The following is a 24,942-nucleotide window of genomic DNA, read 5'->3' on the forward strand; positions in this document are numbered from 1 at the left end:
CAGCAATTTGCCACCAATTCCACACTGCTCCAATTTGTGCAGCAGTCTTCCATGTGCAACAGTATCAAAAGCCTTTCTAAGATATATAATATCAAAATTATTCCCTGCATCCAGCTCTTTTGTGACTGCATCATAATATTCAATCAAATTGGTCAGGCAAGACTTTCCTTTAACAAATCCATGCTCTGTTTGAGCTATAATTGAAGTTTTGTCTAGATGATTCTGCAGTGCTTCTTTAACCACTGCCTCCATTAATTTTCCTGGAACAGAAGTTGAACTCACAGGTCTATAATTACTTGTGTCAGCCTTTGATCCTCCTTTGTGAATTGGGGATGTGACCCCAATTGGGGATGTGATCACATTTGTACATCTCCAGTCTATGGGTACCTCTCCCGAGTCCAAGGAAGCTCTTAATAATTATGGCTAAGGGTTTGCTTACTTCTTTTGCTTTCTCCTTTAATATAACTGGATAGATGCTATCCATCCCAGGTGCCTTTCTTGTGTTTATCTTCAACAATTTCTCCTCCACTTTACTCTCAGTTATTACAAGATTCTCTAGCTTACTGCCAGAGTTGAAAACACCTCTGGCATTCCCCTTGCTGAATATCTCCTCATGTGTGAATATCGATGCAAAATATTCATTTAGTTTGTTAGCTACCTGAGCAGGATCATCAACAGTTGACCCATTGATATCAAGTGGACCAATCTGATTAAACCCCTTCCTTCTAGAGTTTACATAAGTAAAGAACTGTTTGCTGTTTTTCTTTGCATCCTTTGCCAAAGATTTCTCGTAATCTGCCTTCGCCTGCCTAACCACCTTTGTAACTTGGTTACAGATCAACTTATATCTATCATAGACTTCTGTGTCACATGTTAATTTATATGTATCCCATGCATTTTTCTTCTCTGCCATATGTCTTATTAGTTCATCTGACATCCATTTAGGCCTAAACCTTGAAAAATATTTCTTAGTTGGTATGTATCTTGGAAGCCCAGTAGCTTCCAAGAGAAGTTCTTTGAATGCTTCCCATTTTGAATTTGCTGTTGGTAACATCATCGGTTGGTCCCAGTGTATAGAATTTAAATACTGTCTCAGACCATCGTAGTCGCCTTTGCGAAAGCAAAAACCCTTCCCTTTATCCCTGATTGTAGTTACCTGTTTGAGTAAATCCCACTTCAGCACACTGTCATCACTGCTACCTAGTGGTTCCTTTATCTGCAGATTCTTAATGCATGAAGAATCACTATAGATAATCAAATCAAGAATATTACTCCCTCTAATTGCCTCCCGAACATGCTGATGTAGAAAACAATCATCCAATAAATCCACAAAAGCCTTGCTAGTGTGTGAGTGACCAGCCCCCAAATTCCAGTTAATATCTGAGAAATTAAAATCCCCCATTATAAGACTCTCTGATTTACTGGCCCACTCTATTTCCCTGTACAGTTTCTTATTATACTCATCAGAGTCATTAGGCCTATAGCACACTCCTACTCTCAATTTTGATCTCCTAATGCTTATGTCACACCAAACTGACTCGACACTGCACTGGCCAGCGATGTTGACTGGCTTCACTTCCTTGGATTTTATGTGTTTCTTACCTAATAGCATAAACCCTCCTCCCTTCCTATCCTGTCTATCCTTTCTGTACACATTGTACTCCCCAAATTCCAGTTCTGCATTCCTTATATCTGTGTGACACCACGTCTCTGATATCCCAACAATATCTGCCGTTGATGTTTTGAGCAATGCCTCAAATTCATCAAATTTATTTACCAAACTCCTAGCATTGGTGTACACACAAGTATACATGCAACTATTTCTATTCTTAGCTAACCTAACACAACCCCTGTGTTTACTTGTACCGCAATGATTCCTAGCAGTCTCTGAAATATCTTGTTTTCTAGGCTGCTGCTCATTCCAATAGAAGCAGTGCAAGAATCACTTTCACCTCTGCCAGTGGCTACTGTTAATCTGTTAGTCCTTGCATCTCCCCAAGCTAGCAGTTTTCCGACCCACCTAACACTGCCTCGATAGCATCAGCAAATATTCTTGCACCCTTTTTATATAAGTGTATCCCATCCCTGTAGAAGCAGTTTCTCCTGTTAACAAGTACAGACCAGGCTGAAAAAAATTCGACCCCTTGAGCCTTGCACAATCTTTCCAGGGCCGAATTGATCGACAAGGCTCTCATTATATACTCCCTCCTATCGTGTCTGGGCAGAATTGCAGACACTTTCAAATTCAACCCTAATTCATGGCTTTAGAGGTAAATAGAGGTAAGTAATAGTTCTGTAATAATATAATTCTAATAATATATTATTGTATCATATATTATAATATTAATATAATTTTGTGGAATACTGTAATATTTTTTTTTAAATTTTTTGATAATATTTATATCATAATATTCAGAAATATATGCACATGCATGTTTGAAAAATTACATACTTAATGTTCTTTTTAGATTGGAAAAATGGAAGAGAATAAGACTGATGTTCCTATTTTATGTGTAAAATATTTTTGCAATTTTTAGCAACATTAATATATATATATATATTTTTTTTTTTTTTTTTTTTTGAAAATAAATGGTATGAAATGCTATGTGTTTTAAAAGTTTTAATTTTTTATTAAAAATTAAAAAGTACATACAATAATACTTGAATCTATTAAGAAAAGATGAAATATTGTCATTGTTCAATCAGAATTCAAAAAACCCAAACATTTTACAAAAATTAATAAGAAGGTTGATTACCTGTCAGGTAATCTGCCATTGGTTCTGCTAAATTTTGGTTTTCCACCAACACCAGGTAAATGCTTGGTGTTGTGTTCTTGAGGACAATCTTACTGGTCTTTATTTTTTCCCCTGAAAGGCATTCAGGTATGGCATATCTATATTTTTTGTGGAGAATTACTGCATACATCCTCCAGTTGTGAGAACAGGAAGATATTTAAAGAAAATCAGTAAGAATGGCATACCAATATTTTTTGTGGAACAATTTGTGGGAACTATTGAAAGTCAGCAAATGACTTTTGGTTTAATATCTCAGAAATAAAGACTTTTCAGGTATATTTATACACTCTTTTATTTCCTTATACTTAGATGAAGAATATGTTTTTACATTTGTTTTATGAAGTTTTGTAACCCACTGTGTATAAAAGCAAATAAATTAAGATTAATATGAAAATTTTTTATAGCTATATGATTTAAATTTTGTAATAGTATTAATTAAATCTTAGTTCAACAAACACTGCATATACTTCATACTTTCTTCAAATATTTGATTAAAATTAATAATTTTATAATTTACATTTATGGTAAAAATATAAATAATCATTAAAAAAACAATTTTCTTCTGTCTGTAAAAATGTTTGATTCAAGGCATTTTTCAAATATAATTAAACACATGAACATAGTTCCAAAAATAAATTCTGTTCTTATAAATTTTATATAAACAATGACTATTTTTTATAAGAAGAACTCTTCTCTTTTTAAAGAAGGTCTAAGTTTTAAGTAACTAATTCTTATATACAAAATTGTCTATGCTGTATTAATAGCAATCAGGCCTAGCCTTTGGGTCCATTAACCTTTAACTCATTCAAGCAATATGTACATAAATCTACATTTTTTGTGTAGGGATCTGAATAGTACACACATTTTAGAGGTCACTTTAAACAATGTGTTTTAAAACAAATTGTTTTGAAATTTTTCATATATGAGCTACACTCTCTAATTGTAGCACAGTTTGTAACAGATGGTAACACCAAAAAGCTTTGAAAATCAGAAGAAAGATCACACCAAGTTGTTCAATTTTAGCATGCAAAAGCCAAAATTGAGGACTTTCTGTGGAATTCAGATCCAGAATATGATTAATCAAGTAAGAGACAAATAGATGCAGTGGAAAGCTGAGTGGTCAAGAACGAGAGTGCAGTGATGCTCATGTGTTTGAACAGACTGTGGTTCAAGCCTACATTGACTACTAAATATGGTCGATGATTGTGTTCATTTTCAAATAAATAATTAATTGTAAAATTTTCTGATACCAAGGATCAATCCTAGTGGTCATGCTGGAGTATTTGATGTAACAATGTTCTTATTAACAAGAACATTATTACATCAAAAATGTAATGAAATTTTACTTTTGATGACCTTTTTAAAAAATTCTGATTTTATGTTTTGACAATTTTACCCTGGTGTTATGCAATAAAGTCAAAATAAGAATATATTAACATTTTTTAAAGCATTTTTGTAGAAAGTTTTCATTTTTACAAAATATCAAAATTCCATAAAAAAACTCACTCCATAGAGAACCCACTGTTATAAAAATTCACTGCAAGGGACCCACTAAGTGTGACAAACACTACTAAAAAACGATTACACACACACACACACACACACACACACACACACACACACACACACACACACACACACACACACACACACACACACACACACACACGAATAACTTATAAATAACTTATAGCACAGCTTCCAGAAGCAGATAATTACGTATGCACAGCTACTGTTATTTTAAACTATATGGGGGTTGTTCAATAAAGAATAATCACAACATGCCTTTATTAATCATCCATATTTTGATGGTTGGTTTCAAAGTAGTTCCCATTTGCTGAAATGCACTTACTCCAACATTTCTGCCATTTGCAAAAACATGGCAGAAGCCATTTTTTGACTCGCTTGTGAGAATCACCTCCAATGTGACTACTCGAAACATTTTCCAGTTGTTTCATTGGAGCCGGTTCTTCTTCTTCTTTCATTTTGGAAATTAAAATTTTTAAAAATCACAGGCTGCAATGTCAGGACTAAGTACTCGATGACAGTATGAACAATGTGAGGTCTAGCACTTGTGATGATACATCCACCCACCTGTGTGCAGTTGTGGTCATTTGTGACAAATGTGATCCTGCTAAATGTGCAGCACAGTTCTGTAGTAAGGTCCCATAAAAGTCTTATGACATGGCACAACAAGCTGGTAAACCATTCTTTGAATGTCAAAAAAAGAGATGACCATAACCTTTCCTGCAGGAGCCCCAACTTTTGCTTTTTTGGCAATGGTGATGACAGAGACTTCCAAACAGTTTTGTTGCTTACTCTCTGGATTGGAATGAAGACATGTCTCATCCACCAATATCACCTTGTGCACTCCAACATAGGGCACCCTGGCCCTATGCTTTGTTCGCAAATTACCTCCCACCCTCCCCACTTTTCGCCTGGTGGACTCTACCAATACAAATCTTTAACTTTTCTTGCCAGAAACCCCCCCCCCCAGTTTGGGGATGGGCTTCTCCCACAGGAATGCCCCTCTATTCCTTTAACTTTCTACTTCTTGGTTGTCAGCCTTCCTTGGTTGTAACCTTCTTGCTCTGCTCTCCCCCTCAGAATCTTCCCTCCCTGTCAGAATCTTCCTCCTACTGTACCCAGCTGCCTCCACAAGGTGGTGGACAAAAACGTGGGGTCACTAGGAGCCCTGGGGTCAAAATACCAGCAGAACAAGAACCCAACATAACTCAACGCTATGCTATACAAACTAACAAAAATATTTATACTATCCTTGGCATTTACAGAATTTGTATTACTTCACAAAGCATACTTTGTGGTTTTTAGGGAAAAACCCCAGTGCTGCTAGACACAAAACACTATACACTATCACCTTGTGTAGAGCTGACCCATCCTCAGTAACCATCAGTTGCATCTCCTGACAAACTTCCACATGAACTTACTGTTCTCAGATGTGAGTAGTATTGGAACCCAGTATGCACAAACATGTGTGTCATATGCAAATAGTCTTGGAGAATGCCGTTCATGCTTGAATTCATATTCTCAACATCTCTGCCAGTTGCCTTACTGTTATATGACGATCTTCTCTCACAATTACAAAATCATTTTTTATTGTTTCGGTGGTGACAGCAGTAGTTGGAGCTCCAGGACTGCTGATATTTGTGAGTGAATCAATACCATCTTTAGCAGTAGCGTAGCTACCCTTTTCTGGTCCGGAGGCAAAGAACATGTTCGGGCCCCTACTTAATTAATAAAAATTTCAAAAACAGGAGATAGCCAAAGATGCTGAACCCCTAAAGGGCCAGGGCCTGGAGGCAATTGCCTTGCCTGCCTACATGGTAGCTACATCACTGATCTTTAGACATTCTAAACCACCTGAGAGCTGTGCTATATGGAAGCATATATTCATCACAGGCCTCTTTTAACATTTGATACATGTCAGCTGATGTTCTCTTGAGATGGAAACAAAATTTGAGAGCAGCATAGTATTCCTTGTGTGTCATGTCTGTTATTATGTAGGCAAAACTGAACAGGCATAAACTTGACCAACCACCAAGGTTACACTATGTACATGAGTTAACTGTCCAGTTGCTACATGATGAGTTTGGTTTGGTTTTAAATTCAGCAGCTCAGCTGGAAATAGCAAGCAGTACAGTTTTATGATCATTGTTTATTGAACAGCCCTCATATAAACTTGAAAAGTCAGTTTTACTTTTTGTTAAATTTAAATCTTACAATGTTATATTAGAACTCTTTGTTACTTCATTGTGCATGCAGTTCTTGAGAGCAGGCTTATTAAATATAGCATATTGCTTGCCCTAGGAAATGTTTTGTGTTTGTTGAGGTAGCAGCAGTCACAGAAAAACCATATATGCAGGGACAAGCTGGGCTAGGTGGTAATTGCTGCCAGGACCAATAGCATTTGGCATGTACTGCCAGGAGGGGGGGGAAAGGGGGAGGACAGCAAAATTTTTGGTAGTTGCTGGGGGAAATTTCAGCCTTGCCACTGCACATATATATGTGTACAATGATGTGTAAGTGAACTGTTAGAGCAATAATAAATAGTCTAAAATTTTATGGTCTAATTATATGCCAGGTATAAAATCTTAAGTATGCTTAGTGTTAGAAAAACATGAATACCAATATTTCTACAAATTACACTAAAACAATGAAAACTTTTTAATGCTAATTTCAAATGTGCAGCCCATTTTTTTCCTAGAATGTCTGCAAGACATTTCATATTTCAATATTCAAGTACTTATATTTTGGTCAGTCATTTGGTTCATTTAGTCAATCATAACTAATAATAACTAATATTAGTTGGACTGCTGCTTGAGAATTTCTGGAGCTGAAAGTTTTCTAGATCTCATTGCAGTGGTCAGGTTCTGGCAGGTTTCTACCCCACCCTGTGTATCAGATGAATATAAAATAGCAAACTTCCCAGACATGATAATTAGTCAAAGTTACAAGTTTGGTAGTTAACACTTATACGTTAGTAAACTTGTGCTCTTATTGCAGGTTTAGGTGTCAACTGTAATTGAATTCACGTCAGTGCATAAATTCCCCAGAAAGCTTTTGTTATGTGTGCAGTGATTACAATTAAATCTTTAGTATATATCTCCCCAATAAAAAAAAGCATAACTTTATTTTAGTTGTGAATTGGGCTCCTCATATATGCTGCAATATTTGTGTTTTTCCTTTGAGATGTAAAACACAATTAGTGCAATTATATATATAGAAAGTATATACAGGCAACCCCTGTATAACACAGTACTTCTACAACACGGTTTCACTCTAACACGATTGATAAATTGTGGCAATCCTCGCACAACGCTGTACTTATATAACACAGCTCTAACATGTTAGAGAATTTCGGTAAATCTCCCATAACAGGGTATTTTTGAACTTTTGTGCAGGGGAAAACCCTGCTATTATGTTGGATGTAATTTTTCAATGTTCCCATTCTTTTTGAATCCCTGCTATTGACTCACTAGTCAAAACAAAATTATTGAGAAATCCTTGTATTTTATTTTGTTGGAAAATTCTCGTGTTATGTTCTGTGCTACTGAACTTGTGGAAAAATCTAGATTTCAAAGTTTTATTACTATTGGATAGCACATCAGGCCATCCAAACGCTGAAGTTACGTTCCTACTTCCACAGTTGTACTGGGTTAATACAACTTCTTTCATTCAGCCGTTAGATCAAGGCATATTATATCCACCTTTAAAACTCATTCCATCAGAAAATCGTTATAATGAATTTCGGAAAAAAATTGATTCTGAATCTATTTAAGTAATGGAGGCATGGAAACATTTCTCAACAGTGGTCTGTAACAGAATTATAAATTTATCACTCAAAGAAGTAAAACTGTCAATGTTAAATGTTTGTAGAAAAATGTACGGCCAGAGTCAGTTCATTCAGGAAATGTGATTGAACAGGCAGAAAACAGAATCTGTTTTCTGCCTGTCTTGAACTTTCTACATCGGTAGGAGGAGAAGGTTTTGATGATATGACTACTGAAACCCTTGTGGGTAGCACAGTTGATAGAATCGCCCTCCTCCCCAAACTGGCTGGAAAAGACCAGAGTTCGAATCCCGTCGATGAAGGGAGGAATTTTTTTTGTTTTTTTTCACAACGTGGCTGAGTTGCTCGGGTGAGGGTAGCATGGTTTTTATTCCCAGAAAATCGGGTTTTTCATCCAGCAAAACAGAAAGTCGATCTCAGGATACACGCAATTTATAGATAATATACACAGATTAACATGGTCTTAGTCAGCGATGCTCCAAAAAAAATAAAAAAAAATATGATTATTGAAGATGTTCAAGAATTACTGGTAGATAAAGAATCTGGCATAGTGGATTTGGTGCAAATCAAATGGCATTGGAGGTAAAATTAAATCAATTCAGATGATGATATCGGAGAAGAAAATTCTTAACTTCCAAATTTTATACTAAAAAGCATAGGGGAAGGCATAAAGTTAGCCGAGCAATTAAAATCTTATTTTTTGAATGCAAATTCTGGAATGAAAGGAGCCCAAAGTTCAAAAGGGAGCTTCAAAAATGCTTAGTTCCATACAATGAAATTCTTAAGGATTTATCAAGGAAAAGCAAACAAACCCAGATTACTGATTTTTTAAAGAGAGCAGAAGATACACGAAATCTACAATGGTGTATTTTTGTTAGCTTTTGGAACGTAACCCCCCTTTTTGTATTTTTTCTTAGTCCCATATAACATGGTTTCACACAACATGACATTTTACAGGAACCTAATAACCGTGTTATATGAGGGTTACCTGTATATATAAAGTATTATATGTATATGTATAACAAAACCGCTGATGAGGTGAGACAGGCACAATCCTCATACAAAAAAGCACTAGCAAAGAGAGCTAAAAAAGGAGACAAGGAGTTATTTTTATGTTTGCGTTATCTACTATGGTCATATTGTGCCTTTCAAATGGTTTTGTATGATTTGCATTTTTTTTTTTTTTGTTATTTTTTTATGAAAAGAACTAATGTTATCATATATCCTGCATATCCTGTAGTACATGCTAGAGGAGCATGATCTCATGTTTCTGAATGAGAAAAGAAATGCTGTTTGATGTGCCAGTACATAGAAAGGACAGTCAAAGATAATATGCTTGATTGTAAGCAGAGTGTGATAGCAAGAGCATAATAGAGGGTCTTTCTCTGAAAGATGCATAAAAGTAAGGTGTGTGTGTGTGTGCCCAATCTGGTCTGGACTCACTTTTTGACCATTTGAATTAGTACAGGATTTCCAGTTTATTGTTGATTTATTCTTGCCATATTTGTTGCCAAATGACTTTTTTATGCCTGAAGTATGTTGAGCTAATAATTAGTATGCAGAGTTGTAAATTTTGGAAGGTGTGGTAATTGTTCTGGTTTCTTGACTGTCACATTCAGTGATTCCATAGAATCCAGCATAATCTGATAACCTGGTCGTTTTCCTCAAGTTCTTAATGACAGTCTGCATTTTATAGCAGATAGTGTGAAGCAGTAGAATTTATCTATACTTTCACAAAATACCTGAAAAGTACTTTGTGAAACTGTATATATGTAGAACCATGTGGAACTGATAAAAAATGAATCCGTAGAACAATAGCATTAGCATTAGCATTAGTAGAGGCGGCGCCACCGTAGCCAGGTGGGAAGGAGCAGCAGTGAGTAGCACATGCTTCTTGATTAGACCGGGGTTCGAGCCCGTCACAACCAAATACGGAGGATGCGGAAAGGTCAGGGAATGACCACCGCATGTTCCTGGAGCAATATGGCCTTAGTTGCTAATACTCCTAAAAACCAAATAACAACAACAATTAGTAGAGGCATTTGATGCAAGAAAGCAAGCTTATGCAGCATCAGCCAAAAAAAAAAAAAAAAAAAAAACCCACTTCACCCCTCTGTTCGTTCAAAATACCTGTCCAGCTGAGCCTTAAACTTATTTAGGCTATCAACCTCTACTACAAGGGATGGAAGTCTGTTCCACCAACCAACCACCCGCTGGCAAAAGGCAAATTTCCGCACGTCTGTCCTACATCTGTCTTTCCTCAATTTCAATTTATGCCCTCTCAGGTGATTATTCTGAGCTAGAGGAAGAATCCCATCAGCATTAAGCATGCTCAAACCATTCAAGGCTTTATACACCTCTATCAGATCACCTCGCTGGTGCCTAGTCTCCAGACACTGTAATTTGCAAAACTTAAGCCTTTCTTCGTAAGAGCACCCCTTTGTTCCATTCACTAATCTTGTTGCCCTTCTCTGTACTCGTTCCAGCAGCTCTACATCCTTCTTCAAATGAGGCCTCCAGACCTGTATACAGTACTCCAGGTGTGGCCTGACCATTGCCTTATACAAGGGAATAATCACCTCCTTATCCCTGCTAGAAAAATTCCTGCATATCATTGACAAGACACCATGAGCTACTCTTGCAGCCCGTCTGCACTGCTCAGAGAACTTCATATCTGCCTGCACAACCACCCCCAAGTCCCTTTCATTCTCTACCACTGTCAGTGTAGTACCATAGAGTTGATACGTTGCTCTGGGGTTGCTGTTTCCCATGTGTAGTACCTTTACATTTGTCAATGTTAAACTTCATTTGCCACTTCTCAGCCCATCTGCTCAACCTTTCCAAATCCTGTTGCAGCAGCATAGTGTCAGTAGTGTCCTTGACAACCCTGCCAACCTTTGTATCGTCTGCAAACTTGGACATTAAGCTTGATATACCATCCTCAATATCATTTATAAATACAGAAAACAATAATGGACCCAACACTGAGCCCTGAGGGACTCCACTAATAACATTAGTCCCCGATGAGCAGTGTCCATTGATTACCACTCTCTGTCTTCTCCCCCTCAACCACCCCTTTATCCATAGCAGCAATTTGCCTCCAATGTGTCACACTGCTCCAATTTGTGTAGCAGTCTTCCATGTGCAACAGTATCAAAAGCCTTTCTAAGATCTAAGTATATAATATGAAAGCTATTCCCTGCATCCAGTTCTTTTGTGACTGCATCATAATATCCAATCAAATTGGTCAGGCAAGACTTCCCCTTAACAAAACCATGCTGTGTCCGAGCTATAACTGAAGTCTTGTCTAAATGATCCTGCAGTGCTTCTTTAACCAGTGCCTCCATTAACTTTCCTGGAACAGAAGTTAAGCTCACAGGTCTATAATTACTTGTGTCAGCCTTTGATCCTCCTTTGTGAATTGGGGTCACATTTGCACATCTCCAGTCTATGGGTACCTCCCCTGAGTCCATAGCCAAATGTATGGCTATTTGTATGGTGCATATTTCAGCAGTATATACATTACATTCAAGTGGAAGTTGCTGTGATATTTGATTTGGAAAGACCCACCAACCTTCATGTCTGTTTTGGAACCATGTGTCTATACTGGGTGATTATAAAATCAGTTTCCCCATTCAGGAAACCCTAGTGTCAAAAAGGTTAGAGTTAGCGCTGTGAAAATCAGTGGCTATGTCATTTAGGGTATGGGGAAGTGATCGTTAGAAGAAAAAAAATTAGTTCAAGATTTTGCCACCAGGGAAAAATGGCACTGACATATGTAAAAATTGTCATTTACATATGCAAATGACATCCTGTTAGATAAAAGCGAAAAGGCCAACGCCACCTTTTGAAGGCCTTTGAAGAGTCTACACCACGTGGCCCTGTAAGGTGTATGGTACTGTACTCTTCTAAGAGATCACATTATTCCCGTTCTGCAAGAAAGTCAATGCTTAGAAACCGCAGTGTTCATGCAAGATGGTGCCCCACCCCATGTTGGTCGACAAGCGAAGGAACTGCTCTGTTCAACATTTGGAAATGATCGCATCATTTCTAGAGACTTTCTGCAGTTCTGGCCAGCCTGATCACAGATCACAATCCCTGTGATTTCTGGCTATGGAGATACCTGAAAGACAGAATTTACCGTGGCGGCATACAGACGCTTGTCAATTTGAAAGCAAGCATTAAACAGCATGTAACCAACATCCCCAATGAGATGCTACGCGAAACTGTGTTGCACGCAGTCCTCCATTTTCAGAATGTCAACTCAAGTGAAGGAAAGCACATAGATTTCTAAGTTCTGATACTATAATCTAATCCTAAGTTAAGTATTCCATCTCATGTTTGCAGTGCCAATTTCTCCCCATGGTGGCAGGAATTTGAACTAATTTTTTTTATTCTACAAATCGCTTCCCCATACCTTAAATGACATACCCACTGATTTTCCCAGTGCTATCTCTAACCGTTTTGACACTAGGGTCTCCTGAATAGGGAAACTTATTTTATAACCACCTGGTATTTGTGAACTGTTATGAATACTGAGCCAAATTTCTACAATGTATCTGTTTTAGATATTAGCATTAGTAGCATCAGCAAAAAAAAAAAAAAAAAAAACCACTCCCATTTCACCCCTCCATTCGTTTGAAATACCTGTCTAGCTGAGATATAAATTTATTTAGGCTATCAACTTCCACAACAAGGGATGGAAGTCCGTTCTACCAACCAACTACCCATGGCTAAAAGCAAATTTTCGCACATCTATCCAACATCTGTTTTTCCTCAATTTGAATTTATGCCCTCTCAGGTGATTATTCTGAGCAAGAGGAAGAATCCCATCAGTATTGAGCATGCTCAAACCACTCAAGGCTTTATACACATCTATCAGATCACCTCGCCGGTGCCTAGTCTCCAGACACTGTAATTTCCAAAACTTAAGCCTTTCTTCGTAAGAGTAACCCTTTGTTCCATTCACTAATCTTGTTGCCCTTCTCTGTACACATTCCAGAAGCTCTACATCCTTATTATTATTATTATTATTAGCTATATGGTGCAAGGAAGTCTGAGGCTTATGCTGCAACAGCCAAAAAAATTTCAGAATTACCCTGAGAGAGAGAGAGTTGGAAGTAGAAGGGAATCACCAAGAAAGAGAAGAATGATGATATTCAGCTAAGGTCCTTCTTGAAATGAGGCCTCCAGACCTGTAAACAGTACTCAAGGTGGGGACTGATCATTGCCTTATTCAAGGGAATAATCACCTCCATATCCCTGCTAGAAAAATTCCTGTATATCACAAGACACCATGACACAGATACCATGACAAGACACCAAGACACCAGCTACTCTTACCGCCCATCTGCACTGATCAGAAAACTTCATATCTGCCTGCACAATTACCCCCAGGTCCTTTTCATTCTCTACAGCATTGGTAATAGTGGAGGATCCGCGTTGCACTTGCAGGGAACAAGAAAGCTGGATGCACATTATGTTTGAGTGTGCCCAATACGAAGACCTTAGATGCAGACTAATAACTAGAGTTCACTATCTACTGAGGGATCTTGAGTCACATCTACTAGATACACAAGAGGAATATTTAGCCTTAACTGATTTTGCCCAGGGATTATTTACCAGGCACCAAACACTAACCGCCATATACAGAAGACCTTAACGGAATGAGACAAAACAAACCTGCAAATAGCAGCGAGATGACAGAGGAGCCGACTATACAGACCTTGGACTGAGTACAAAATGAACTGGGAAAAGACAAGTGACAATATATTGTCTAACCACAAGAGTCATGATTACCGCCAATGGAAGCGAAAAAAAAAAAAAAAAAAACCTTTAAATAGTTGTGACATCAGAACTGGGGAACACTGCCCTCAGACCTTGCAGCATAGACCCACTATATAATGACAAAAGGTAGTGTGAGGACTATCAAACATCACGGAAGGGATAAAACCCATAATGACAGCCAGTAGACTTGATTATGACCCCAAGATAATGACCAGAAAATAGGATCCAGACCACATGCAGTCTGGAAGGATGACATCCCAGATTTAACCCCCTATTAGTGTCCCACCTAGATCAGACTCAACGGCCAGCTTTTTAGGGCCTGCAAACTGATGGAGACGACATACGGTGGCACTCTCCAGCCGGAACAGTCTATTGACGACCCAAATCCGCACTCTCTTGAGCGGATTTTTCTTTCCAAACTCCTGGGGAGGAGAGGCTTGCCTCTCCTTGCCTCCCCAATTTTCTCACTCTGGTGGGGCACGGGCATGCCTCACTACCTGCAGGGGCTATCTACTCTGTCGGCCCCTTATTTCCAACTTCTTCCCCCCAGTCTTCATCCTTCTCCCAAACTTTTGTCTTACACAGCGTTTAGCCCTAGATTTCAAAATCAAAAGAGAACATCAAAATTCTTGCCCGAACCTATTTGGTTTTTAAAACTCACTTTCACGGCACAGCCCCACGTCGCATACTATTAATACTAACTTGCTAAGTATCACTAATATCAACCTCGATTTATTTATTTATTATAATTATTTTATTTTTTTTTTATTTTTTATTTTTTTTATTTTTATTTATTTTTTTTTAATTTAATTTAATTTTATTTTTTTGGTCCAACCACTGAAATCCCAGGAATGTATGTGGTAAGACCAGCCAGAGTACAAATATTGGTAACACCCGGCCGGCCTCCCTGTGGCGGGTATTGGTAACGTCGGGTCTCACTAGGGGCCCGGCGGCTAACAGGCCGGATGAACAATGGGCACAACAAACAACACAGTACATATCCCACACACTTTTAAATCTCTGGCTTGTCCGATACAGAGAACATACGCGGAGATGGGAGAAATCCCAGGTGCCGTCAGACCCCGAACATACCTAATACCTAATACCTAATGTCAGTGTAGTACAATAGAGTTGATACATTGCTATGGGGTTACTGTTTCCCATATGTAGTATTTTACATTTGTCAATGTTAAACTTCATTTGCCACCTCTCAGTCCTTCTGCTCAACTGTTCCAGAACCTGTTGCAGCAGCATACAGTCAGTAGTGTACTTAACAAACCTGCCAACCTTTGCATTGTCTGCAAACTTGGACATTTTGCTTGATATATCATCATCAATATCATTTATAAACACAGAAAACAATAATGGACCCAACACTGAACCCTGAGGGCCTCCACTAATAACATTAGTCCACGATGAGCAGTGTCCATGTGATTACCACTCTCAGTCTTCTCCCCCTCAACCACCCCTTTATCCATAGCAGCAATTTGCCTCCAATGCCAAACTGCTCCAATTTGTGTAGCAGTCTTCCATGGGCAACAGTATCAAAAGCCTTTCTAAGATCCAAATATATAATATCAGAGTTATTCCCTGCATCCAGTTCTTTTGTGACTGCATCATAGTATCCAATCAAATTGTTCAGGCAAGAATTCCCCTTAACAAAACCATGCTGTGTCTGAGCTATAAATGAAGTCTTGTCTAGATGATCCTGCAGTGCTTCTTTAACAAGTGCCTCCATTAATTTTCCTGGAACAGAAGTTAAAATCACAGGTCTATAATTACTTGTGTCGTCCTTTGTGAATTGGGGTCAGATTTGCACATCTCCAGTCTGTGGGTACCTCCCCTGAGTCCAAGGAAGTTCTCATAATTATGGCTAAGGGTTTGCTTACTTCCTTTGCTGCCTCCTTCAATATAACTGGATAGATCCCATCCACCCCAAGTGCCTTTCTTGTGTTTATCTTCAACAATTTCTCCTCCACTTTACTCTCAGTTATTACAAGATTCTCTAGCTTACTGCCAGAGTTGAATACACCTCTGCCATTCCCCTCGCCGAATATCTCCTCATGTGTGAATGTCGATGCAAAATATTCATTTATATCCACCCAGGTGCCTTTTTTATGTTTATCCTCAACAATTTCTCCTCCACTTTCCTCTCAGTTATTATAAAATCATCTAGCTCACTGCCAGAGTTTATTTCACCTCTGGCATTCCCCTTCCTGAATAACTCCTCATGTGTGAATGTAGATGCAAAATACTCGTTTAGTGTGTTAGCCACCTGAGCAGGATCATCAACAGTTGAACCATCAATATCCAGTGGACCAATCTGATTCATCTCTTTCCTTCTAGAGTTTACATAGGTAAAGAACTCTTTTCTGTTTTTCTTTGCATCCTTTGCCAAGGATTTCTCATAATCTGTCTTTGCCTGCCTAATCTCCTTTGTGACTTGGTTACAGACAAGCTTATATCTTTCATAGGCTTCCATGTCACCCATTAATTTATATGTATCCCATGCATTTTTATTCTCTGTCTCATTAGTTCATCTGACATCCATTTAGGCCTTGAACAATATTTCTTAGTTGGTATGTAAAGCTTAGTAGCTTCCAAGATAAATTCTTTGAATGCTTCCCATTTTGAATTTTCAGTTGGTAACATCATCAGTTGATCCCACTGTATAGAATTTAAATACTGTTTCAGACCATCGTAGTTGCCTTTACTAAAGTAAAAACCCTACCCTTTACCCCTGATGGTTGTTATTACCTCTTTGAGTAAATCCCACTTCATCACACTGTGATCACTGCCACCTAGTGGTTCCTTTATCTGCAGATTATTAATGCATGAAGAATCACTACTGATAATCAGATCAAGAGTGTTACTCCCTCTAGTTGCCTCCTGAACATGCTGATGTAGAAAACAATCATCCAATAAATCCACAAAAGCCTTGCTAGTGTGTGAGTGACCAACCCACAAATTCCAGTCAATATCCGGGAAATTAAAATAACCCATTATAAGACTCTCATTTACTGGATCACTCTATTACCCTGTACAGTTTCTTATTATACTGATCAGAGCCATTAGGCCTATAGCACACTTCTACTCTCAATTTTGATCTCCCAATGCTTATGTCACACCAAGCTGACTCGACACTGCACTGTCCAGCGATGTCGACTTGCTTCACTTCCTTAGATTTTATGTGTTTCTTAACTAATAGCATAATCCCTCCTCTCTTCCTATCCTTTCTGTACACATTGTACTCCCCAAATTCCAGTTCTGCCTTCCTTATATCTGTGTAAAACCATGTCTCTGATATCCCAACAATATCTGATATTTGGTACAATACCTCAAATTCATCAAATTTATTTACCAAACATTGGTGTGCACGCAAGTATAATTGCACCTGTTCCTATTCTTAGCTAACCTAACACAACCCATGTGTTTACTTGTACTGCAATGACTCCCAGCAGTCTCTGAAATACTCTGCATCTTTTTTTCCAGGCTGCTGCTCATTCCAATAGAAACAGTGCAAGAATCACTTTCACCTCTGCCAGTGGCTACTGTTAATCTATTAGTCCTTGTATCCCCCCAAGCTAGCAGTTTCCTGATCCACCTAACACTGCCTTGATAGCATCAGCAAATATTCTTGCACCCTTTCTATTTAAGTGTATCCCATCCCTGTAGAAGCAGTCTCTCCTGTTAACAAGCACAGACCAGGCTGAAAAAAATTCTACCCCTTGAGCCTTGCATAATCTTTCCAGGGCCGAATTGATCGACAGGGCTCTCACCATATACTCCCTCCTATCTTGTCTGGGCAGAATTGCAGACACTTTCAAATTCAACCCTAATTCACAGCTTTTTTTCAACAGTGACCTGTAATTCTGCCGGTCTCCTACTCTTAATATCATTAATGCCAACATGTACAACAATATCACCTTTTGTTCCCTTAAAAGATGATATCCGCTCTACAACGTCATCAACCTTTGCCCCTGGTAGACATATCCTGGTCCTGTTCCACCTATCCTTTTTACATACCATGTTCCCCGTTTCCCTGACAATAGAGTCAGCAACAACTACTAGTGAAAAGAAATTCTAAGGAACTTCTGAAGAGTTATGTTTGGTACAATCCAATCAAAATTTAATTGTTGTCAAAATATTTTGTAGCAGTATAATGATTTGTTTTTTATTGACTTGGTTCTGAGGAGGCTTTCTGACTTGAATCATAGAGGTAAATCAGATTGGCAGACATTTAATTTTTGCAGGATAAAAAAGTTTGGCAAAAGGACTTTCTTACAAAGATGGAATGGCATTCATTGCTTCTATATATAAGATTTGAATGGACGTGTCCATCCATTCATCCTATGATGGATGGGATAAAGCTATTTTAATGTATTTGGCTGGAAAAAATTGTAAGCAAAAGCACCATAATCTAATTCTTCTCCACTTTGCTCTCATTTATTACAAAATCATTTAGCTCCCTGCCAGAGTTTGATAAACTTTGCATTCCCCTCCCTGAATATCTCCTCATGTGAATGTAGATGTAATAATGCATATATTATTTTTTTATTTAACTGTTTGTTTATTTATTTATTAAACTTTTTCTTTTTATTTTATATTTTAGTTTTATCTTTTATTAGTTTAGTTTTTACAAATCTCTAATATCCATTTCTTTCCACCACATATTTCTAAACACCCATTGTCTAGGACAGCGTTTCTCAAACTGTGTTCCATGGAATACTAGTGTTCCGTGAGATGTGAACAAGTGTTCTGCGAAAAATCGTAATTAATAATTAAAAAAATAAAATAAATAAATTTTGCATATTTGTAACGTACACCACTTTTGTATCATTATAATATTTAACATAATTTTTTTTCGGTTAATTCACTGGCATATACTAATAATCAAATAGACTGCGGAATACTTTATTTTGGCAGGCTCTTGCATAGAGAAGTATGCGGAGAGGTAATGACACCTATGAAAAAGTAGCAATATAGTTATCTAATATGCGATTTAGCCTGGAGTACATGGGTTGAAGGAGAGGAGGAAGCAAACCGATATCATAACTAAACTCACTTCTTTGTATAAATTTTATTTTTATATTAGTATTTCAAAATATTATTACTAAAATATGTGACCATAGATTTGTGGTTGAAAAAGGAACTTTAAAATGAGAAGCAAAGCACTTCTAGTAGTGCAACTTGCTCATAGAAAATGAACACAATATTGTCACACTTCAAAGTGAGGATGAACAATCACAGCCTTTTGTTTCCAAAAAGTCCAAAGTGAAAAAACAGGAACCAACTAATAAAAGACCAAAATGAAAGTATAACACCAGTTATTTGAATTTCTGCTTTACATGTAGTAGTAGTAGTAATGGCATGTGAGACAAGAAAGCAAGTGTATGAGCTTATGCAGCATCAGCCAAAAAAAAAAAAAAAATCGCACCATTCCCTCCAAATGCCTGTCCAGTTCCTCCTTAAACTTATTTAACCTATCAACTTCCACAACGACAGATGGAAGTTTGTTCCAGCAATTAACCACCCGCTGGCTAAAGGCAAATTTCCGCACATCTATTCTGCATCTGCCTTTTCTTAATTTGAATTTATGCCCCCTTAGGTTCGTAATCTGAACAAGTGGAAGGATCCTATCAGAATTTAGCGTGCTCAATCCATTCAAGATCACCTCAATCAGATCACCGCGCAGGTGCCTAGTCTCCAGCCACTGCAATTTGCAGAACTTAAGCCTCTCTTGGTAAGAGGATCCCTTCATTCCCCTCACCAATCTTGTTGCCCTTCTCTGTACACACTCAAGCAAATCTATATTCTTCCTAAAATGAGGCCTCCAGACCCGTACGCAGTACTCAAGGCATGGCCTGACCATTGCCTTATACAGAGGGACAATCATCTCCTTTTCCCTGCTAGCAAAATTCCTATATATCATTGACAAAACCCCATGACCTGCCCTGGCAGCCTGTCTGCATTGCTCAGAAAACTTCATATCTGACTGCACAATTACTCCCAGGTCTTTTTCATTTTCTACCACCTTCAGCATGGTACCACACAGTTGGAACGTTTCTCTGGAGTTACTTCTACCCATATGCAGTACTTTGCATTTGTCAAGGTTAAACTTCAGTTGCTACTTCTTAACCCATCTGCCCAAATTATCTAGATCCTGTTGCAGTAGCGCACTGCCATTACAGTCAAATTGTAGCAGGGTGCTTAATGATTTTGTAATAACTGAGAGCAAAGTGGAGGAGAAATTGTTGAAGTTAAACATAAGAAAGGCACCTGGGGTGGATGGGATCTATCCAGTTATATTAAAGGAGGCGGCAAAGCAACTAAGCAAACCCTTAGCCATAATTATAAGAGCATCCTTGGACTCAGGGGAGGTCCCTACGGACTGGAGATGTGCAAATGTATCCCCAATTCACAAAGGAGGATCGAAGGGTGATACGAGTAATTACAGCCCAGTTAGTTTAACTTCTGTTCCGGGTAAAATAATGGTTGTTGTTGTTTTGGTTTTTAGGAGCATTAGCAACTAAGGCCATATTGCTCCGGGAAATGCGGTGGTCATTCCCTGACCTTTCCTCATCCTCTGTATTTGGTGGTGACGGGCTCGAACCCCAGTCTAATGTAAAATAATGGAGTCACTGGTTAAAGATGCATTGCAGGATCATCTAGACAAGACTGCAGCAATAATTCAGAGACAGCATGGGTTTGTTAAGTGAAAGTCTTGTCTGACAAATTTGATAGGATATTATGAAGTGGTTACGAAGGAACTGGATGCAAAAAATAATTTTGATATCATATATTTGGATTTCAGGAAAGTTTTTGACACTGTTTCGCACGGAAGACTACTGTACAAATTGGAGCAGAATGGTATTAAGGGTAAGGCATATTGTTACAATGGATAAAAGGATGGTTGAGTGGGAGAAGACAGAGGGTGGTAATTAATGGGTGCTGCTCTTTGCGGACTAATGTTATTAGTGGACTTCCACAGGGTTCGGTGTTGGGTCCTCTGTTGTTTTGTATATTTATCAATGATATTGATGGAGGTATATCAGGCTTAGTGTCGAAGTTTGCAGATGATACAAAAGTTGGCAGGGTTGTTAATGACAGTAATGTGTTGGAAATAAAGAGGCTCCTGATGCACAGTGTGCAATATGTAATAAAATATTAGCCAAAGTTCTTTGGCTCCTGCTAAACTTGTGTTTCATAAGTGTTCCATGAATATGTTGTGAGATGAAAAGTGTTCCGTGATTATGTTGTGAGATGAAAAGAGTTCTGTGACTAAAAAAGTTTGTGAAATGCTGGTCTAGGAGTATCAGTGTGGTTATCATTTGATCAGATATTTCATGGTATATGCATTAAATAAGTTTCCAGAAGTCTCCTTGATAAGAATTTATACACTTGGAATTCAAATTTTGTCTCAGTCTGTTGCTAAGCTTCAAAGCAGAAGCTTTTCGCCAATTTTTTTTTTTTTTTTTTTTTTTTTGTCTCTGTAGTCATGATTTATGTACACAAATGGTTTAAAATGTGGATACATAGAATTAACTGTTAGAAAAAATGCAGCTAACTAAAAGTTGATGATTTTGGGCAATTTCATGGGCTATCTGTGCAGATGCTCTCCTTAATATCACTACACAGGTAGCTGAGGTAGTCGTATAGCAGCGTCATAGCTGTGTAAAATATTTTAAATTTTTTTCTGGAAATGACCATCATAAGTTGCCTACACCGCAAGATGAGAAGAGGCTGTAATTGGACTGTCTTGTTTCTCTTTTTTGGCTGACTAACTTATCAGCTCCCTCACATATATGTATATAATGGGCCCCCAAATCTAACCTTTCATGATCCTAGAAAGAACTAGAAATATTCTTGAAGTAAAATAAATAGTAGCTGAATAATATAATAGCACATATCTGTTACCTCTTCCTTCTTCAAAGCAAGTAACAATTTCTTTGGCATAGGATGTAATACATAGTGGAGCATTGACAACAGAACGTCCTTTACACCACTGTATGCAACTATATGGAACACTTTTTTGTCGACAGCAATGACGATGATCACTTCCATCTAAAAAGGATTTAATAAAATTAATAACTCACATTTAAATATGAATTTAAATATGCACAACTAACATATTAATGTACATGACAGAAGAATTTTAAATTTACATTTTTGGAAATTTAGGAAACAAATATAAATGACAGAAGGTAAAGTCATGATGTGTTCTGAAAAAAAAAAAAATAATAAATAAAAAATAATTGCAAATGCAACAATAATAATTTCACTTTGATGATAGTAGCAGTATCTAATAAACATTCCCTAAATTTCTGATTTTTTTGTTTTTTTTAAATTTTAATTTGCTGTTTACCATACAGAGTCACAATTATTCCCATATGTATAATAAATTTAAAAAATAAAAACTTATATCCATGTTTTAATGTGAGATGCTCAGCGCTGCTTTTTTTTTTTTTTTTTTTTTAGGAGCATTAGCAACTAAGGCCGTATTGCTCTGGGAATATGCGGTGGTTATTCCCTGACCTTTCCGCATCCTCCTTATTTGGTGGTGATGGGCTCGAGTCCCGGTCTAATCAAGAAGCGTGTGCTACGCACTGCTGCTCCTTCCCACCTGGCTACGGAGGCGCCGCTCAGCAGTGCACAATGATACGGAATGAGAATTGAGGGTTCAGTTCTCCTATTTCATAAGTTTTGTAATGTGTTGAAGAAAGGTCAGAGCACCTCAATTAAGAAGTGAAATTTACTAAGGCAATTCATAGTAGTAATATTGCAAATTTGCATTTAGCATTAGTAGAGGCATATGATGCAAGAAAGCAAACTTATACAAAATCAGCCAAAAAAAAAAAAAAAAATAAATAAATAAACCCAACAAACTTCCCATTTCGCCCATCCATTCACTCCAAAAGTTTGTCCACTTCACCCTTAAATTTATTTAAGCTATCAACTTCCACAATGACAGATGGAAGTTTGTTCCAGCAATCAACTACAAATTTCTGCACATCTATTAAACCACTGTCTTTCCTCAATTTCAGTTTATGTGCCCTCAGTTTGTAATCTAAGCAATAGAAAGAATCAAATCAGCATTGAGCCTGCTCAATCCATTCAAGACCTTATACATCTTAATCAGATCACCTCATACATACCTAGTCTCCAGATGCTACAATTTGCAGAACTTAAGCCTTTCTTAATAAGAGCACCACTTTTTACCCTTCACCAGTCTTGTTGTCCTTCTCTTTACTCATTCTAGCAACTCTACATCCTTCCTAAAATGAGGCTTCCAGACCTGTATGTAGTACTCAAGGTGTGACCAGACCAGTGCCTTAAACAAGGGGATAATCAGGTCCTTATACCTACTAGCAAAATTCATGTATATTATTGACAAGACTCCATGACCTGCTCTGGCAGCCTGTCTGCACTGCTCAAAAAACTTCATATCTGACTGTACAATTATCCCCAGGTCTCTTTCATTCTCTACTACCCTGAGTGCCCAACAGTTGGTACATTTGGTTGGTTGGTGGAATAGACTTCCATCCCTTGTCGTGGAAGTTGATAGCCTAAATAAGTTTAAGGCTCAGCTGGACAGGTATTTCGAACGAACAGAGGGGTGAAGTGGAAGTGGTTATTTTTTATTTATTGATTTATTATTATTTTTTTTTAAATTTTTTTTTTTTTTTGGCTGATGCTGCATAAGCTTGCTTTCTTGCATCAAATGCCTCTACTAATGCTAATGCTAATGCTAAATTTCCCTAGGGTTACTGCTACCCACATGCAGTATTTTGCATGTGTTAATGTTAAACTTCAGTTGCCACTTCTCAGCCCATCTGCCCAACTTTTCTAGATCCTGTTGCAGTAGCATACTGTCATTAACAACCCTGCCAACCTTTGTATCATTTGCAAACTTCAACATTAAGCTTGATATACCTTCATCAATATCATCGATAAATATACAAAATGGACAAATAACAAACCTTGGGGGATACCACTAATAACATTAGTCCATGAAGAGCAGTGCCCATTGATTACCATTCTCTGACTCCTCCCACTCAACCATCCTTTTATCCATTGTAGCAACTTGCCCTTAATGACATACTGCTCTAATTTGTACAGTAGTCTTCCATGTGCAACAGCATCAAACGCTTTCCTGAAATTCATATATATGATATCAAAATTATTTTTTGAATACAGTTCCTTTGTGACCACATCATAGTATCAAATCAAATTGGTCAGATAAGACTTCCCCTAAACAAACCCATGCTGTGTCTGAATGATTACTGCAGTCTTGTCTAGATGATCCTGCAATGCTTCTTGAACCAGTGACTTCATTATTTTCCCTGAAACAGAAGTTAAACTAATAGGTCTGTAATTACTCTTGTCTGTAATTACTCGTGTGTAATTACCAGATCTTTTTCATTCTCCACTTCCCTGAGGGTAGTACCACACAATTGATAAGTTACTCTGGAGTTACTGTTACCCATGTACAGTACCTTGCATTTATCAATGTTAAACTACACCTGCCATTTCTCAGCAGACAGATATATTTTCCTAGATCTTGTTGAAAGAAGCTCAACCTGATGATTGTTGTTAACCACACTGTCAACCTTTGTATCATCTGCAAACTAAGACATTAAGCTCGAATAAGTATTTTGCATCAACATTCATACATGAGGAGTCGTTCAAGGAGGGAAATGACAGATGTTTATCAAACTCTAACAGGGAGCTAAGTGATTTTGTAATAACTGAGAGCAAAGTGGAGGAGAAATTGTTGGACATAAGGAAGGCACCTGAGATAGCTGGGATCTCTCCAATTTTATTAAAGGAGGTAGCAAAGGAAGTTAGCAAACCATTAGCCATAATTATGACAGATTCCTTGGACTCAGAGAAGGTCCCCATGTGTGCAAATGTATCCCCAATTCACAAATGGGGATCAAAAGGTGACACAAGTAACTATAGACCTGTTAGTTTAACTTGTGTTCTGGAGAAAATAATGGAGTCACTGGTTAAAGAAGCATTGCAGAATCATCTAGACAAGGCTGCAGT

General features: G+C 37.7%; 1 protein-coding gene across 2 annotated transcripts in view; it reads right to left on the minus strand.

Moving 5' to 3' along the window:
• Positions 1 to 24,942, minus strand: part of LOC150081768 (Ig-like and fibronectin type-III domain-containing protein 2) — a 550,711-nt gene that overhangs the window by 93,297 nt on the left and 432,472 nt on the right. For both annotated transcript variants that reach the window (XM_090378862.1, XM_090378863.1), the window contains exon 22: positions 21,811 to 21,957. In XM_090378862.1, coding sequence (XP_090234988.1) covers positions 21,811 to 21,957 — 147 coding nt within the window. The remainder of the gene's footprint in view (positions 1 to 21,810; positions 21,958 to 24,942) is intronic.

This window comes from Mastigoproctus giganteus, chromosome 8 (assembly GCF_048544385.1).
Source record: "Mastigoproctus giganteus isolate SK-2022 chromosome 8, ASM4854438v1, whole genome shotgun sequence".
Taxonomy (NCBI): Eukaryota; Metazoa; Arthropoda; class Arachnida; order Uropygi; family Thelyphonidae; genus Mastigoproctus; species Mastigoproctus giganteus.